Below are 20,321 nucleotides of genomic sequence, written 5' to 3' on the forward strand. Positions count from 1 at the left end.
CGTAGGTGCTGGCCACATGAGGGAGGTACAAGGGAGATAAGAGGACTCCAGCTCTGTCATCTTGGGCAAGCCAGCTAAGCCCTCTGAACCTCTGCTTCTTCACCCGCAAATCAGATAGAACAGCACTGGCTTAATGAAATATTACAGAAAATGTGCTCAGCACGATGCCTGGCGCCTGGTATTTTTCAGTGAAAATCAGCAACAATTCTGTTGCTGCTGCTAATGACCTACATCTCCAATGACACCAGATTCCCAGTCTTAGTTATCAGATGAGTGGTGGTGGCCTTAACCAGGATGGCTGGGTATTGAGGGGGTGGGGTGTTCACAATGTGGTCAGTATTGGATGTTGGCTTCTGAGAGCTGTGGGGGATGCTCAGGGAAATGGCCAGTGGGCAGACATGGAGCTCAGGAGAGGGGTCCAGTTGGAGCTGTGGATGGGGAGCCCTCAAGCCTGTGGTCCTCTGACCACTAGAGAGTGGTCAGAGACACAGGTGTGGATGCTAAGAGAAAGAGCTAAGGATGGAAACTTATAGAAAACTGTCACTGAAGGGCTGAGTGGAGGAAAGGTGACAATGTAGTGGCCCCAGAAGCATACCTAGGTGAGTGGTGTCACAAAAATCAGGGGGTCGGTTTCAGAAAGGGAAAGGACACCTGTGTTGAATGGAGCAGAGAATAAGAAGACATTTTCGGCTGTAGGACACACGCTCAGCAACGATCCCCGACGGCCTTGAGCAGAGCTGAGTTCGAGGATGGGGATGAAGGCAGCCAGCAGAGGGTGAGAAGTGAGAGGGACAGTGTAGGGAGCATAGACTCCTGGGTGTGGAGGAAGGACAGGAGAAGACAGCTTGAGAGGTAGTCTGCCCAGGTGGAGAAATGCTTGTCACTTCAGAGACCCAGGTTTCTGCTGAAGATACAAAAAAGAGAGGGGATACCTATTGAAGGAGATGCCCAGAAACCAGGACACGTCCAGAAGAGGTAGAAGAATGAGGAGTGGGAGCAGAACGAGACATTTTCAAGCATGTCAAATTGACCATGAGACAGGCTGGGAGCAGTCTCAGGGCACTCAGAACTAGGGGCCCCTGAGAAGCGAGGCCTCGCAGGAGGCTGCGGAGGGACAGGGACGGAGGAGTTCCTGCAAGGCGGAAGACTGGGCAGTCCTAACCCTCACCCAGGCCAAAGCCCAGCCCCCCAAGAGGCCAGGTTCACCCAGCCAGGAGAAGAAGCGTGGGAGCAGGTAGGCTTCCACGAGCCAGAGCTTGGTGGTGGGGCTGGGGGTTAGGGCTGGGACGCATAGGGGGTCACCAGGCTGGCAGTCAAGAACCCGGTTCCAGCTGGGTTCTGCCACCACTAGAAGGTCCCTTCCCATCTCCTTGGTTTCCAGAGCTGGAAAGTGACAGGCTTCCTCATGACGCTTCTCGGGGACCCTGCGGTCGGGACTCTGGCAGGGAGTCTCCAATGGTTCCATCTTTTGTGGCTCATGGACCCGTTTAGAAAACTGAAGAGAGTATCAGACCCTCACACACACAACACAAACTTCTGCATAACAATCCCTGAGTATCCGTGGATTCCCCAAGATCCACCTGTAGACCCGGGAGTCTGAGGTTCTAATCATAGTCATAAATAGGGAGCAATCCCATCCCACGGCCCCACCAGCTAGAGAGCTGTAATAAAGGAAAATAGGATGCAGTTCCTCCAGCGGCAGCCACAGCCCCCACACAGGCTAGCGACTAATGAGTTTTTCTCCTGTTTGCTGATGGAGGACACTTGTAATAAAGTTTAATGTGGAAGAACAAGGTGCATTTAACCAAAGCTGTAAACATCCCTAATTCTATTTAAAACTATAGGGTGCAGTATATTAACATTTAACAATCAGACACTAAATTGGTGTGCAGCTAATCGAGCTGTGTTTATTAGAAAGCAGGCATCTTTTATCAATGACAACAGAAAGAGCAGAGGACCACCGTGGCCACCCTCACACCCCACCCTGTGCGTTAATTAAGAGTCTTCTCCAGATTGCCACCCTATGGAAAGACACTGCTTGCTTTGGGGAAAATACGCCGAGGAGAGCAGATGCAGCTCAGCGCCAAAGTCTGTTGGCCTTGTGCACTTGGGGAATTGTTTTCCCCAGCAAAACCAACTGTTTTTAAAAATGTGAAATGTACAATCAGTTCAGAATGAGCAAAGGCTCCACCTCGATTCTACTTGACCTCTGCGGAGCTCACGCTGCTGAGCCTGTCATCCCTCCAGAAACTCCCAGACGCAGCTTTCCCAGCTCCCCTCCTTCTTCTCCGATGGCTTCTCTGGTTCCTTCAGGCTCCTCAGCTGCTTCTGGACCTGCCAGCGGGGGAACTCTCAGGCCTGGGCATCGTCCTCCTCCTTGGGCCGCCTCTCCCTGGGGATTCTGCCCACCGCCAGGGTTCAGCTGTGACCTGTATTCTGAGGACACCCCCAAGCCTAGGGGTTCCACATCCACATTTCAAAACAGTTTACATCTTTGCCACTCAAAGCGTGGTCCAGGGATCAGAAGCACAGGCATTCCCCCGGAGCTTCTTCACCACAGACTCCCAGGCCCCACCCAGACTTCCTGCAGCAGGACCCACAGTTTCACGAGATCCAGGTATCTGTGCACACTTTTAATTTAGGGAGCACTAATGTACCCTATCCTTCTGGACACGCCACTGTAGCTCGAGCACAGCATGTCCACCCTGAAGGCAGACCCCTCCTCCAAATCACGAACTTCTTGTTTTCCATCCCAGTGAACATCCAGTGTACGGGATGGGGGTGGGCTGAGGGGGTCAACATCCCTACCGTGTGGCTGCCTCACCTTATAGTGGGCTACAGAAGACACAGAGCTGGGTACCCCCTTGACCCCGGTCTCCTGTGACAAGGACACTGGAAAGATATCGGGTCCTACGAGGAAGCCCAGGCTCAGCTTTACAGCCAGCATAGAAAGGCTCCCTCCAACATTCATGTGATATGGCTCATGTGAATCTCCACCTCGTGACCTTCCCCTGCTGCTACCAGCACCACTCAGTACTGCCCCAGGCCTGCTGGTGGCCCTACTCCAAACCTGAGGGTCCCTCTTTAGCAAAGCATCAGTCGTGAAGCCTGCGGTCACTCTCCATGGAGAAGCGCATTTTCAGAGCCCTGAGAGGGCCACTCAGTAAGAAGGTGCAGATCACAGCAGGGGCTTGTGGCTGCAAGAATGTTGTTGGACGTGATGTAAGTGGGCTCCTTGGGGAGTGACGCTCAGTGTAATTCTTGTGCTTCCTGTGCTGGGAAGCAACTTTGAAGCATATTATATTAGTCAGAATTCTCTCTGTTGCAATCTAACTAGCTTGAGCAAAACCAGGATTCAGATAGTGAGAAAATGGGTAGTTTATTGAATCAAAAGAAGATCTGAAGGCAAGAGAAGAGTCTGGGGAATCTAGGGGCCGGGAGAGGGGATTCTGTGCTTCCAGGACATTCTCCTCCCTGCTCCTCTCTCAGCGACTCCTTCATTCTCCAATGTTTCTCCGCTTGGCAGGAGACGTCGCTGGAGGCAGATCTCGTATGTGGCATACCAGCCTGGCTGCTCAAGGGAAAGATGGTTTCTTTCTCCCAAGAATTTGGATTATCCCAGACCGGGCCTCACACCTGCTTTGGCCCATGTTTTGTGCCTGGAGCATGTGCCCCATTGTTGGCCCAGCGAAGGCTGTAGTCATGCACGTCAGGGGCTGAGTGATGAACAGGGCCATGAATAGTCCCTAAAACCATCAACTGGTTTAGCGTTCCTATCCCAAGTGAGTCTTTGGGCTTATTGATATGTGGGATGACCAGATGACTGCACACTAAAAATATGAAGAGCCCAACCCTTCCTCCCACTACAGCTGCTTTAGCTCAGGGCCTGGGGCTTTGACTTGGCAAGACAGTTTCATTCAGGTGGATATCCCTTTTCACCTCCTTGCTTCCTGCAATGATTCCCTGCCAGTAGCTTCACGATCCCCTTGGGAGGCATTTTCAGCAGGAATGATGGTCTTGCAGCCTCCTGTTATACTCTGTGTCAGTGGGTCCCCTACTCACACACCTTAGCATAGATTTATGGCGCTATGACCAGAGTTTTGGAGAAAGAGTCTGAATTGAATCTATAACAATGACTTGACTTGTTAGACTAACTTACAGCCACCAGCTCTTAGAAGCTTGGCTCTTTTTTGTGGAATACACTCATTTCCATATGTGATGGCCCTAAGCTCCCACTGAATTTAAGGGGGTGGGCTTGGGAGGGATTAAAGTTCAATTTCGTTCTCCAGAGGCCCGGGGGCCTCCTACCCTATTGCCCTCTCCCACCATCTCCTCTTCACCTGCCCCACTCTCCGCTCCCACCCCCAGGGCCTCACTAGCCCATAGGCTCTTCGTGCAAATCAGGAAATCACCCTCCTTCCTCACACCATCCAGCCATGTTCTGTTGGAACATCACCATGATGCAATATGATACGATGCCTGTGATAATTAAGATATGGATGGTGTGCTAACCATATATTTTCTTCTCCTAAAGAGATACTCTGGGAAGTTCCAGGGGGTTCTTCCAGAAGTTCTTCTTCCTCAAAAGCTGTGTGGTTTATTCACTATCTTTGAAACGTGGCAGAGAGGGAGGGAATGAGATGCAGGTGAAGGCCGGAGAGAATGACTTCCTCTTTGTAAAGTCAGGCTATTTCTGCTTCTGGAAAATTACTACCTGCTCCCAATTTGGGCCATTTCCAGTAAACCACGAGAAGCATTCAGAAGCTATCGTGGCTCTTTGCGAGTGTTACTGCAGAGCTAAGTTCACAGACAAATATGTACTTTTTAAAGTTATTGCAATGAGAGCCTTAAACAGTAAAGACATTTTTATTTTGAAAATGTGGACTGGCTTTAGCATGAATATTAACACTGTGTATGGGCGTAGCAATTTATAGTGTCTAGAAACTTGCAATGTCATTATCCCATTACGAGAATTCTATGAGAGGTTATGTCATCTTTACACAAACATGGAGCTGAGACAATTAGGGGATAAGAAACTTGATCAAGTTCACATGGCTATACAGAGGGGCACAACTCACACTCAAGGTTGGGTTTACAATATATCATTTACCATATATACATGGTCCATTACAAAGCCAAACTACCTCTGTAAGCGTGCAGCAAATAACCGCCCAGAGCACACGCACACATCATGTGTCCTTAACAACACAGTTGACAGGATGGCTCTCTTCCAGAATGGACCCGTCTTCAGTGAGATGCTGCATGTCACAACCGGTCCACAGGGCAACTTCCTCATGGATTTACACGCCACACATCCCGGCCTGACCCCCACCCAAAGCTAGCAGAATTCACATGCAAAGTTGAGTTGAGCGAGCGAGACACTCTGTAACAGTGGGGTGTTCAGGATAGCCTTTTCCAGCTCGGCTTGTACTTCCTACTCTCCTACCCTGGGGGAACCAGGCAGAAGACTTTGCTCTCACATGAATGCACATTCAATTAGAGTTGGTAACCTTGGCACACTTCCAAGAGGTCTGCTTTCTCCAGTGTGTCAAATGATGGCAAACTCTCCTGCTCCTTTGGAAAAAGGTGCGTGAGAACTTCTTGGAGAATATAAGTTCTATACCAGTATAGATACTCACGTTCAAGGGGTGGAGGCCGTTTAGAATGATGTTTTACTTGTTCTGCACCCCTGGGTGGCCATGGGTAGGGAAACAGGTACCAGGGGATTCAGAGACAGCTCACTGTCAGCTTAGACCTCAGACTTCCCCACAACTTGGACTCTGCCCTTAAATCACCAGAGTTGGTGCACTATTTAAAATAAGAGACACTATCTTAAATGACTGCTTGCAATAAGCAGTTTGCTGTGCTCTGGGTGCCCCAGCAATGTTGCCTGATTCTTTGAAAACCAATTATTACATATCTACCAGCTCACACTTTGGCCTATAATGGCATTTCCTCTAGCTATATACTATGAGCTTGATATCACGGATACAGGAGGAATAGAAGATTAAAATCAAGATTTAAAAAAGATTCGAAAAATATAAAAACCCAGAGAAAGAAGAATGTGAAGGGGTTTGGCTCAGCAGAAAATCTCCTTAGGTGCTCTCAGAATCAGAGTCCTCACCCCTCAGGGCGCAGACCCAGAAAAATCTTGTCCTGGGAGATTTGTCCAAGGGTGTGGCCCCTACTCTTTGTGGAGAGGAGCCTCGTACCTCTCTGAAGGCACCTGGAATGCCGTAGCAAAGGGGCTCCCCACCACATAGAAGGTACAAGTGAAAATACAAAAATAAGGACTTTGTTTCCAAGGTTTCATAAATAACTGGGGTGACAGGTATTAAATAGGACCGCGGAAGAGGGCGCAGCATTACAGTTTGTTCTCCTCAAAGAGGATCTGGGCATAGACAGTGCTGGTGGGGACGCCTTTGGCAGCCTGGTGGGGTTTGATCAGCTCCAGCTCGGCATAGGTCAAGTTTTCCTCAGCAATCTTCGGCTATAAGACAAAACACAACACAATTCTAGGTGACCACAGAGAGTTCTACATCACACATTCATTCATCAGGCATGCATTTTCATAACATTTGGAGATTCAAAGGGGAACAAATGGGCAAAATGTTTAAAAGGATATATAAAACCTAAATCACACAAATAAGATAGATCTCATTGTCTTATACAGAACACTACACCCTGCAAAGAAGCACTACGATTTATTTTCAAGTTGACAGAGAACACTAACAAAATATGATTAAATGTTAGGCCACAAAGTAAACTTTAATTCTGAAAAGTAAAAATAATGTAACTAACACTCTCTGATAAAAGTAAAAAATAAAAGTAGAGACAGAAAGAAAAAATCCTAGAAATTAATAACAAAACTAGAATGCCACCATCTAGAAATTTTCTTAAATGACTTAACCTATATAAAACTAAAATTTCAAAATATCTTGAAAATAATGATAAAAAAATACTACTTGTGAAAACATAAAGAATGCAGTACTCAGAGAAAAATTATAGCTTTAAATGTTTATATTAAACAATATGAATTAAATGGATCAAGCATCCAGCTAAACGAGTTAGAAAAAGAACAAAATAAATGAAAGAAAAGCAGAAGGAAGAACCAATACAATTAAAACCAGACTGTATGAATCAGAAAAGAGAAAAACAGTAGAATTAATAAAAATATCTAAAAGCTTACGCTTGGAAAACACCAATAAAAGAAACTGAAAATAAATTAATCAAAATAAAAAGAAAAAAGCATAAATGAATACAATAGGAAATGAGAAAGGGGATATAATGTAAATTAATGTAATTTTTAAAATTAAAAAAAATACCTTGCTCAACTTATTGAAAAAAATTTTGAAATACAGGATAAACCGAGTAATGTTCCAGAAAAATACAAATTATAAAGTTTAACTCCAGAAAATGTGAATGTACTAATTATCATCCAAAAAAAAAAAAAAAAGAAAGAAAAAGAGAAGGAAGGAAGGAAGGAAGGAAGGGAGGGAGAGAGGAAGAAAAAGAAAGAAAATATTGTCAAAGAGCTCTCTCTCAAAAACACCAGGCCCAGGCAGTTTTATAGGAGAATTTCTAAAAGAAATTCCTTTAAGGAACAGATAATTTCAATGTAATTAAACTGATCCAGAGCCTTAAAAGAGAAGAAAATTTTCATATATTTCAGAACAATCTCATTTATTAACATAAATTTTAAATCAAATTTACTCTGAGAGAATGAAGAAGCACATTAAAAGACAGATAATCATGTTCAAGCTGATTTTATTCCAAGAATGCAAAGATGGTTCAATATTAGAAAAATCTATTAATATAATTCACAACAGATAAGAAAAACCACTAAGGTTATCTCTATAGATGCTGAAAAAGCATTTAATAAAATTAAAAAAAAATTTTGTTAAAAACATTTTGAATAATGTAGTCATAGGTATATATTTTCTTACCATGATTAAGGAACATTATTGAAATAAAGCATAACTGGTGATTCAATTCTAGAGATATTAAAAATATAAAGCTGCAATAATTAAAATACTATGGTACTGGCAAATTAATAGACATATATGTCAATGGGACTGATGAGACAGTCCAGAAATTAACCCAAATATTATTTTTCAATAAATGTTGGGATACTTGGGTAGCTTTTTGAAAAAAAAATCATATCCCTATTATCATTCTTTACACGAGACAAATTCCGGATGAATTAAAAATTCTAATGTGGAAAATAAACACACGAAAGTTCTAGAAGAACATGTGGGGAAATTTTTAAAAAATAATATCAGCATATGGAAGGTATTTTAAAGTATGATACAAAATCTAGGAGCAACAAAAAAGATATGTACATTTTCATGCTAGACATGGCAAAATATTCTCTAAATAAAGTCAAAGGACAATTGAAAATGTGGTGAAAATATTTGCAACTCATATCAAAGGGCCTTACAATTCAGCAAAGATATTGGCCAACAATCCATTAGAAAATGAAGCAAAGACCAACAGACAGGACCAGATAGTTCACAGGAAAGGAGACACAAAGGCTCTCACACACCTGACATGAGACTCAAGCTCTCTCATAATAAAGGAATCATGATTTAAAATCACACTTGGACATCAGTTTTTGTCTTTCAAGTTGACAAACATCAAAAAAACGTTCCAAAAGAAACAGAAAGAAACAGGACTTCTTGTATAGTCTTGGTGGAAGTGTTTCTTGGCACAAGTAAAAAACTAGAAATACTTAAATGGACATCAGAGGAGCCTGGTGCATTCATACAACGGAGTATACGGTGCAGTCCTTGGGAGGAATGACGGAGCTACATGTGTGCTGCATGTTGTACACACATTCGTGTAAATATGTGTACAGGAGTAAATATGTGTGTATATATTTTATATGCTCAGAAAACCCCTGGAACCTGCTTAGAAAATCAAGAACCTGGTATCCATAGTTCCTTCCGGCGAAGTAAACTGGTTGGCCGGAGGGAGAGTCACCCTTTCTTGTACACATTTGTTGTTACCTTTTGAATTTTGTAGTAGGCACACGTATTTAAACGACACATTAATTAATTTTAATTCATAATTAGAAAAATAAAAGTCAGTCACTAATTTATAGTCATCAAAGACATGTGACTTTCACTGAAGCAGCCCTGCTTTTGCCTTTTTTGTTTTCTGTGTGTGGTTGTGTTCTTGTTTTATTTTGATTTTTGCTTTTTTGTGCTTATACCTTGGTTATCTTGCCAAAATTTAGGACAAGTAAACCACTTACATTCAATTACAGTTTCTTAAAAAGAATGCCAAAAGCAAAAAGCCTCTTTTCTTTCGAGATGGTCTTAATAGGACATAGAGCCAGAGACACGGAGCGTATGTGAGGATCTCCTTCCAGCCAGACCCTACTGGTCAGGGGCAGTTGTCCCACAACCTTTACAAATTGGCCATTTTTAAATTTCAAACTTAAGGACATCTATAGGGATGAGAGCCTCCTGCTTGTCTTTTGCCACCAAAAGTCGTTACATTATTCTTAGCTGTCCATATCTCACCAGCCAACAAAAATCCTCTTTACATCTTGCCTTTCGGTTTAATTACATTTCACATTATAATGATTCCATTTAGAAACGCCATGTGTCCTCAAATAAGCCTGCAAAACCCAACTCATGTAAATTTTAGAACCAAGATTTATGAAATCATATTGCCCAGGTGTTTTATTATATTACCTTGAAATCGCATTGTTTTCTAGTGTAGATTATCTGTTTATTCTTAAGTTATTCTATTACGTTTGGATATGAAAAATAACACTAGCTCTCTCAATACAGGTCACCAGGCTGGCTTGGCTGATGTGTTGTTTTCATACATTTTTATGATGTTCCTATAGTAAACATAATTTAATAAAGCCAAAGCACACTAAATAAATAATTGCATCTAGAAAAGCAATAAAAACAAATAAAATTAGTACTTTCATAAGTGGAAAGGTACTTCAATTACTGCTACAAGCAACAGCCCACCATAAAAAGTGTGCAATCATTTCCCTTATGCATATTTCTGGAATATAATAATTTGATTGAAGATATGAGGCAGCACACAGGAGGCTCTGAATTGTGAAGTGTATACAGTTTCCAACAGACGACACGTAACATCAGTCCTTGGCACCTTTAGAGAATCTATTGTTTTTCTGGCAGGCACACTTGGCTGTCACCATCAACCATGCGCTTAATTACATTGCCCAGCTTGTTTAACTGGAAATAAATTCCTAACGGCCAGTGAGAGGGGGCAAATGTGGACTCCTCACCAGTTTCACCAAGCTACCTTTTGCTGCACTGGTGCTTTCGTGGCAGGTTTAGGTGCCCTGAGAAGTAGCTTAGAGAAAATTATTGGCTTCTCAGTAAGACCAGGAAAGACTACACAACTGGAGTAAAACCAGGGGCCAGGAGCAGATGTAAGGGGTAAAGCAGGTGATTGCAATGGGGTAGAGGCAGGGTGAGGGGCCTGCTGCAGGGCCCCACCTGTATCTCAGGTGGTGTCTGCGACCTTGACAGTACAAACATGCCCTGGGCTTAAGCTAAGGAACCACTCTCGGCATCTCTGGCAATTCAAGGATGGAGTACAGTAGGTGGGGCTCTGAAGATGAATCAGGAAGCACTTCTGTTAGTTCCCTGCCAGTTGCTGGCCCTCAAATGACACTCTGCAAGCCAAGCCCCCATCCTCCTCTTGGGGGGTGCAGGAGATATGGGGCATTCGCACTCAAGAGTACAGACTTAAACAGTCGTGAGCTGGCTCTTCACACACTCTTGCAACAGCTATAGATTCCACTGAAACACAAAGGAAATTGCTGAAAGTAGGATTTCCAGGCCTCAGACATTAGCTTTACACTTATCTCTGCTGTTGCTGTCTTCACTGGAAAGCAGGAGAGGGGAGGAACAGACAGCACAAGTGGACTGGCTTCTGGGAAGTCCTGCTAGTATCCTTTAGAAAAAGCCCTAGAACTTGTTCCACGTGTGAGAAGCAACTGCGTCATTTCCTCTTTCCCAGGACTGTCGGGCTTGACTCTGCAGAGACTCCTGGTCAGTTTCTCTCCCTATTCCTCCCATCAAGGCCTGCCATTTGTGTTCAACTTGGTATCTTGTCTGTTCTAAACCCGTTTGTTTTATGTACCTTTAATACTACTTTTCATACATTTCCTCCCAGCCTGGGAGAATCCACTCCTTACTCTGGAGGAAGATTCTATGAGCAAGTGGGGATGGAGGTTCAGACATAGACACGTGTCGACACACCCGAGGAAGGCTGAAATAAAAGAAAAATCTAACTCTCAGTGCAAAGGAAGTGTTCATGGAGAGGAGAGGGGCCCCGAGGCCATCATCCTGTGGCTGACTGCAGAGCACGGATGCAGGAGGAATGTGGACTCAGTTCAAATGTCAGCTGTGTGACTGTGGGCTAGTTCCATCACTGGCACTCAGGGATCTACCTTGTTGATGTAAATGAGGACTTAAATGAGACGATGTATGTAAAGATTTTGACACCACAAGTGCCTACTCAGAAATGCTAAACACACGTGCTGAATAAATCAATGTTTTGGTGTCATTACTTTCTCTCTAGAGAGTCAGCTAAAATATTATCCATTTGTATACGTTCTGAATTCTTCATGAGTTGCCAAGAACTGTGTGAACTAAATAGCCCTGGATATCTTTTGACAGATAAGGAACAGATTCTAGTAAACCAGCTGTTATGGACTGAACTTTGTCCCTGCAAAATTCATATGTGGAAGCCCTAACCCCTAGTTCCTCAGAATATGACTGTATCTGGAGACAGAGTTTTAAACAGGTAGTTAAGGTAAAATGAGGTCATTAGGGTGGGCCCTAATCCAATATGACTGGTGTCCTTATAAGAGGAGATTTGGACACAGACATATACAGAGGGACAACCATGTGAAGACACAGAGAGGAAAAGGCCATCTACAAGCCAGGGAGAGAGGCCTTAGAAGAAACCAACCCTGCCAACACCTTGATCTTGAAATGCTAGTCTCCAGACTGTGAGAAAATAAATTTCTGTTGTTTAAGCCACCCAGTGGTACTTTGTTACGGCAGCCTGAGCAAACGAATATATTAGAAGAGAAGGGGAGAAGAGGAAATAGCCTGCCTTTGCGGGAGAGGAGACGAACTACCTGATCAGGGTGGGTGAACACAACAGATCAATGCATTTTACGTCAACACGTGGAGAGCCATCCTCTCTCAAGGAGTGGAAGGGCAATAAAGTCTGATGCATTTACCCCCGTATCCAGTGAGGAACAAGGCTGGAGCAGAGAGGCTCTAGGACTCCCTCAGATAGTACCCCACATCACACACACACACACACACACACACACACACACACACACACACACCCCTCCCACCCTTAGCGGCCCTGCCCGCACGGCTTGGCTTCACCCTGGGCTGTAACAATCTAGCTGCATCATGGCAGCCCACGCCCAGGAGAACCCCGACTGTATACCCACAGCTTTTAGGGAAGAAGGGACGGGGACTGGCGTTTATATTCTCACTAATAAGAAGGGCAACTGGCTCCAGCATGAGAAGGAAGCTACCACAGGCAGCAACCGAGGCCCAGGCATGGCTGCCTCCATCCGCATAATGGGCCACCCACGACAGGACAGTCCTGCCCTCTGAACTGAACCTGGGGCGGGGACAGAACCCATGGTCATCCACATCCTTATGACCGAGCAAACGGAGCTCTGAGTGAGGAGGAGTCAGTTTTATTGAGCAGGTTGTTTTTGCCCGAATCCCTGTGCTCCCACCTGCCACTCTGCAGGTCTCTGAAGCCACCTCTTCTGTTGCCACTTCTCACGCTGATGACATAAGGAGAAGCAAAACTCAGGAAGAGTCTGGGATGAGGTTTAGCAAGTGTTGAGCAGAAGACAGAAAAATCCCACAGAAAAGGGCTCCTTGGTCCAGGGCAGTGATAACACATCTGTGTGCTCAGACCTTCTGGAGCAAGGCGTCTTGTCTCCTCCCAGTGAAAAATAAATGAAGTAGATCTTGAGATCTCGAGGCTACAAGAATGGGAACCAAGGCCAACATGCTCAAGAGAGCAGAGAGAAAAGACAGAGGGGCCTCGTCTCTGTGGCCTCGGTAACCCAAGGTCTCCAGTTTTGGGTGACCAAGGGTTGAAATTTACTCCACACTCAGCTCTCCCAAGGCATCCTCTAGGCTGCAGGGCTGTTCCAGTAGGGTGGGGAGCTCTTTGTAATTTGTCTATTCAGAAGAGACACTTTATTACAGTCTACATGAACGTGCCACATGTACTGGCAGTGGCCCTGGCCTATGCCCAGATATCTTGTTGTAAAAGACAAATAAATGCCAATATGTTTCAAGATAAAGTGAAATACATAAAATAAATCAAGGCTGTGGGAATCCCCACTCCCAGGGCTAAGCGGAAGCGGCTGGTGGCATGTAATCTTTGGTGGCTCTCGGCAATCATGGCAGCTGCAGCCTGCTGACCTGGATGCTGTGAAAAAGGGCCCAGCCCACTGGCGAGTAGCACAGGATGGGATGGGGCTCACGATACAGGTGTCAACACGAGCCAGAAGCAAGGTTAGAGGATTTATTCCTTCACAACAGAAAAACCCACTGATACCTGCCTTGAGGCTCTTCCTGATCTCTGTTTAGAATATCAGAGAAGTCCTCTAGCAATAAATGTTGCAGGTTGCAAAAGCCCAAGGGAAGTCATTTCTTTACTCTGGAGACCCTGCCGCTGCTGAGAGTGCCAAGGGTTATGCTATAGACGCCAACTCTCCTACGTGGTCTGCTCTCAGCCTCCCTCCCAGGACCCTCCCGAAACGTCCCACACAGGCACAGGTGAGGGGACTTCAGGTTTGTATTTACGCTGTTTCCTCGGGATGGAGTTCCCTCTCCCCTCTTACCCAAATGGACCCCTATTCCTTCAAAACCCAACCAGGCCTCTGTGAGGGCCCCCAACTCCACCAGCACCACATCCTCCCCCACACCACTGGCCACCCTCTTGAAGTCTTCTGGGACTGCACTCAGACCTACTGGGATTCTCTCTCTCTCTCTAATAATACGGTCACAGAACTGCCCACTGGCCAAAGAATGAAGGGATTTTATAATAAATAAATTATTATTAATGTACTTATATAAATGAAATTTAAGAACTTTCTAGGTATGCTCCTGACCTATGTGCTCGCATGTGGGCAATGCCCCCCCTGCAAGTGTGTCCCTATGTTGACGCACATGTGTACACACACGTGTGCACCCCCAGCCTAGGATTACAGGTCTCTCAAGCCTCCTGCTATGTCTCCCATGACACAAAGATTTTTAAAACTTTTTACAGGCCGGCCTGGTGGTGTAGTGGTTAAGTTTGCACACTCCACTTCAGCGGCCCAGGGTTCATGGGTTCAGATCCCGGGCGTGGACCTACTCCACTCGTTAAGCCATGCTGTGGTGGTGACTCACATACTAAATAGAGGAAGACTGGCACAGATGTTAGCTCAGGGACAATCTTCCTCACAAAAAAAAAAAAAATTAATTTTCTTAAATGACTTGCAGCAAGAGTAATTTCTTAGGTGGACAGTTGTATGCATTTTAACACACGTCCAGATTTCTGTGACCCCCGCCATGACAGGACACAGAACAATTCCATCACACTTCCTCATGCTACCCTCTGTAGTCACGTCTTCCCTCCAGCCCTATCCCCTGGCACCCCCTGATCTGTTTTCTGTCAGTACAGTTTTGTCTCTTAGAGAATGTCATATGGAAGGAATAATACAGTAGGTAACCTTTCTGGATTTGCTTTTTTCCCTCAGCATAACTTCTTCAAGATCCATCCAAGTTGTTTCATGTATCAATAGTTTGTTCCTTTTGATTGCTAAGGAATATTCCATGGTGTGCCACGTACCACAGTTTGCTTATCCCCTCATCTGCTGAGGACATGTGGGTTGTTTCAAGTTTTTGGCAGTTATGAAGAGAGCTGCTATAAATAGTCATGTGTAGGCTTTTGTATGACATTTGTGTTACTCTAGGATAAACACCCAGGAGTGGGGCAGATGGAAAGTGTATGTTTAACTTTATAAGAAGCTGCCAAACTACTTGTCCAGAATGTCTGCACCATTCTTCCCTCCCACCAGCAATGTCTGAGAGTTTTAGTTGCTCCACATACTTGTTGGCACTGGTACTGTCAGTATTTTTTATTTCGGCCCTTCTAGTAGGTGCTAGTGGTCCAGTAATTGCCTTTTCACTGCCCTTAAGGACCTCACCAATCCTAGACTTGAACTCAAGTGCTCACCGATGGCCGCTGAGCCAGATTAAATTCCCATATAGCACAGTGTTCCCTCAGAAGAATTAGGAAAGGATTACCACCCGGATGGGTTTTCTACTGCAGTGACGGAATCTTCTGGACTCTACATGTAACAAAGTGAGTATGCAAGTTTCAGAGTTTGAAATGCCATGTCTTCCATCCCCGTCCTTCTGTTCTGCCAGTGGTGAGATGCTGCAACAGCAGATGATAGCCTCCAGGCTGGACCTCCCACTTCTAATTTAAGCCCTTCTTTCCCCCAGTCTCAGAGTGATGATTATGGAAAGTATGTCTTTGGGGAAGGATTTAATTGATCTGACTAACACTAGAAAAGTCAACCCCAAAGAATTCAGAAGTTGTTGCACCTCTTGGGAACACACGACACTTCAAGTTCCTAATTGGTAGTTTCTGAGTATTTCATTTTGTAGGTGTGTTTCCAAGACTCAAGCCAAAAGTTAACATTCCTACCAGGAGAGAGAGAGAGACAGAGAGATTTAACATTCTATGTAGACTCCTGCAAAACAACATTTTTTCATAGAGATCACAGTTGGATGTGCAAGTTGAATTAAGTTGCAGGAATAAAGGAGAAATGCAGTTGTAGCCACTGCAAGTTCTCCAATGTCAGAAGTTCAATTGGGTAATACCATTATCACAGCAACAGATCAATAACCAGGACACGGCTGTTTATGCTAACGTCACCTTAGAGTTAAAAAATGCGATTGCAGTTCTACCGAGTTGCACTATCAGGAATCTATTTACCCAAGAGAGAATTACATATTATCGAGGGCAGACTTCCTCTTCTCCCTTCAAGATAAGTGCTCATTTTTTATTCAACAGAGGAGCACCTGGTAAAACCAACCCTCCCCTCACAATGTCCACACACATAACCATGGCCACCGAGGAGGTGGAGGCTGTGCACTCCCAGAAGCTCTACTTGATGGAGGGCCCTCAAAGGATATCCAGAGGTCCAAACTCAGGAAATAAAACTATGGCACGGTCCCTTTCGGTCCTGTCAGAATCAACGTGCCTTGAATGTGAACTTGACTTAATTTTGAGTTCCATAGGTCTGCCGACTGGCATACTTATTTATGTTTAGACATATTATGAAAAGAAGAAGTGGAATTCCCTGAGGTGCATGTTAAATGACAATAAAGAATCAAAACCGACAGGAGAGACACCTTTCCAAGACAGAGATGTCACATGATGGAACAAAAAATGCAATCCAGAAGTGACTTTGGGAGATGGCAGTGTGTGGTGGTTGAGAATCGGTCCTTCTGAGATCAGAACTCAGCAAATGTTAGCTCATCTTCCCCATCTCATTCAATCCTCACACCATCCCTGAGAGGTGGGTCCAATGGTCATGCCCACTTCACAGACGAGCAAACTAGCTTTTAAAAGGCAGGATATTTGCTCAAGGTCATGCAGCCATTGCTGGGTAGAGTCCGGACTCAGAGCCAGGCAGTCGCACCCCAGATCCACACTCTGCTCAGCAGCAGTGCCCAGCACTCACAAGCGCAAGGTCGGAAGCAGTGACTAAGGCTCTGATGTGAATGCCTTGTACACAGGTGAGCCAGCAGGCAAACAGCAGTCCCTGAAATCCCAAGGGGGAAAACACCTTCCCATTGTCTTCTGAACACAATGGAAAAGCCTCATTGGCATGACCTGGAGAGAGTGCGTTTTCAGAACAGGCCCTCACTGCTCAATGGGCAGTATGAGCTCCAGCTAAATGGGAAGTGGGGAGAAGGGAGCTGACCCCACCCTCATCAGAGGCCAGGGGCCTGGCTTGGTGTGGAGGGACAGAGCACTTGAGGGTTCAGAACCCCAGACCCCCCAAGGGGAGACACATGGAGCTGACACTGAGTAGAGTGGACAACGAAGGAGAAGGAGAGAATCACGTTGGAATGCCTATAGGTGACCCCTTGCCTCTCTCCACAGTCTCATCCCCCCAAGATGCCTAGCCTCCGAGAAAGGAGCAGGTCACCTCTGACCAGCATGGGATGGAGGTGACAAGGCTGCAGGCTCCGCTTTGGCCAGGCTGTACGTGAGGTGGCAACAGACTCTAGATTAGAGGTGCCACTTGGACAGGTGGAACTATGAAGTTGAGTATTGATGGGGTAGAACTGGAGACGTGCAGGGAATTTTCTGAGGTAACCGCTGGAGCCACATGCCAGGTCTACTCTCGCCACCTCCTTGGAGCTGTCATTGGTCCACTGGGACCTCCGGCTATAGCAGCATAACTAATACCAGAATCCTCACTCAGAGGTGAGGGCTGGAATTCAGCTGCACTCCCCAAATTCAGCATGCAGCTGTGACTGCTGACTTAGGCGTGTCTCAACAATCTGAGCCCAGGTCTAGACACCAGGACCCTTGGTCATCGCACATGGGGACGTAGGTGCTCTCTGAGGCACAGAATGCCCACTTCCTCTGTTGCCTAGGGACTATATCTGCCCAGATTCCTACCAGCACCTGGCTTCCACATGGTTACCCAATGACTAATGGCCAATAACCCAGTATTCTCTCGGACTTTGGAAGGATTAGAGAGGATCTGGAACTCAGGAGAGAAGTCTTGGATGGAGATGAAGATTTCAAAGTCCTGTCTAGGATTGTTGGCACTCTGAGTTGGATGAAGTCACTTTGGCAGAGCAAACTCACATCACACTCTCAAGTCTGGAGAATTCAAAGGATATTTAGCAAAGTGCATTCCCAGAATGAATTCAACGTGACAGAAAGTCACATGCCCCTGGCTAAATGCTCTGAAGACAGACAGAAGTGACCAGCTACAGAACCTGCTAATGCCACACACAGAAAGGCCCGAGGCTTTACAAGCCATCAGACAGATGGATGTCTCTAGATTTCACCAACGTACGTTTTGGAAGCTAAAATGCGATTACAGATAATGCTCTTGGGGAGGGTCCTGATACATGAAACTTTTCACAGTGGCACAGTGATAGCTTCGTGATCTAATACAGTCACTCATTTTCTCCTCCCCATGGGCCATAGATGTATGTTTTCCCAGCTGCCTTCCCAAAGTACTTTTACTGGCAGTATTATTCAAGAGAGTGTTTATGCTCAGAAAAAGAGAGTGTTTGGTTATCTACTTCTATGTAGAAGTCCACTCTGAGAATCTTCAATCTTGAACATTCTCAATCTTCTAATCAATTGCAATCTTGAACACTCTTCTAGATTCATCAGATTGTGCAAGGGTCTGCCTAGTGGTACTTAACAGCATGGACTCTCGGAGACAGAAAGACTGCCATTTACTAGTTGTGTGATTCAGGGCAAGTTACTTAGCCTCTCTGTGCCTCCATTTCCTCATCTGTAAAGTGACTCATAAAAGTACCTATCCCACAGGGTTGTTTTGAGGATTAAATGCATGAATACATGTAATGTACTTAGAAAATTGCCTGGTAGGTAAAAAGTAAATGCTACACAAGTGTTCAATTATTTTTATTATTACTATAACTTTTATTATAGAGTACAAACAAGTGTTGTTTTAAGAATTGGTCCCTTTGAAATATTTAGAGGCAGAGAGAAGAAGACACTCAGAGATCATTTGGAAATCATCATGTGACAGATTCTGATGGGTGCCACTGGGCCTCAGGTCTGTGCCAAATAAATCCAGTCATATTTTTTTAATAGTAGGAAAGATAATCATTCTAAAAAGGTAAGTCAAACCATGCCACTCACTGCTCTGCAAAAAATTCTCCAGTGGTTTCTCATCACACTTAGAATAAAATCCAGAGTCCCTCTCAGTATCCTGGTCCTTCACGATCTCACCCTGGCACTCCTCTGACCCTTGCTCGCACCACACGTCCCTCTTGGTGACCAGCACTCCAGCCATGCTGGTCTCCTTGTGCTCCTTGGAGACACCTGGACAGTACTCCTTGTTCACAGCCCACCTCCGGGCTTTTGCCTGGGCTGTGCTTTCTGCCTGGAATATTCTTCCCCTACATAGCAGCGTGGCTTGCTCTCTCACTTTATCAGGCCCTTGCTCCAAGGAGGCTCCCTCTCGATCAAACCACACTCCCTCCCTGGCTGCCTAGCCCTGCTCTACTCCTCTGCAGAGCACGCATCAACCCTTGGCGTTATAAAGTACCGTCCATTTGGTTATTTTCTGTCTTCTCCTACTAGAATGTACTAATAGCACCTAATGTTTACTTAGTGTACCAACTACTCTATGCAGAAAGTACTCTTCTTACCATCCTCACTTTACACATGCAGAAACGAAGGCACAGAAACGGCAAGCTTAAGGTCAACAGCTAGTAAGCGGCAGAGCTGGTTCCAGAGCTGGCCTCTAACCACACCGCACAGCTCCATGAAAGCAGTGACTCAGTCAAACTTATTCACTGCCACATAGTGGCGTGCTGGGAAATTGATGAGTGGTTGAGCAACTGGCTCTCCATGAAAAAAGCTCTGAATTGTAGCATTTGACGATTTACATGTGTAAATCCTCCCACGTGGCTGATTTCAAGATGTCAAAGAGATTTGCTCTCTCTAGTGGACAGGAGTGGGCTGGAGCTCAGCTCTGAGGAAGATACCTGACTCAGGGACTACCTGGCACATGGGAGATAGATACTCAATGCACATTTTTAAATAAATGATTGAATGAGTTTAAGACGAAAGGAACAAAAACCAGTCTGACACTATCATTAAAAACTGTCCTGTGGATATCCTTGGCCTCAGGAACATAGGAAGGGGATGCTCTTGGAAATCACGAGCAGAACCACGGGATTCTTTTCTCTTTCAGCCTATCTAGAGTTTCCATGAGGACACTCCACCGAGAAGTAGGACACCTGGGTTCAACTGTTTGGAATCATAGAAAATCTGCACGTGGCTTTCAACTTAATAGGTTAAAACACAGACATACGATGATGATACACAGACAGATGGATAGATAGATAGAGAGATATAAGAAACGATGATATTGTAACATTTTGCAGTCATTAAAAGAATGGGGTGGGTCTGTATGTACTGATGTAGAAATATGAGCCTGATATATTACTAATGAGAATACAATTCAATGTACGACCATTTTGTTT

At 45.1% G+C, this 20,321-nt stretch overlaps 1 protein-coding gene across 1 annotated transcript in view; it reads right to left on the reverse strand.

The window, feature by feature from the left end:
• Nucleotides 1-4,850: 4,850 nt before the first annotated feature.
• The window catches only part of VSTM4 (V-set and transmembrane domain containing 4), a 95,702-nt gene continuing 80,231 nt past the window's right edge, over nt 4,851-20,321 (reverse strand). The window contains exon 8 of the mRNA XM_087431829.1: nt 4,851-6,490. Coding sequence (XP_087287955.1) covers nt 6,365-6,490 — 126 coding nt within the window. The 3' untranslated portion in view covers nt 4,851-6,364. The remainder of the gene's footprint in view (nt 6,491-20,321) is intronic.

The sequence above is a fragment of the Ceratotherium simum genome, chromosome 6, assembly GCF_057802395.1.
Source record: "Ceratotherium simum simum isolate JZ-2026a chromosome 6, ASM5780239v1, whole genome shotgun sequence".
Lineage (NCBI taxonomy): Eukaryota > Metazoa > Chordata > Mammalia > Perissodactyla > Rhinocerotidae > Ceratotherium > Ceratotherium simum.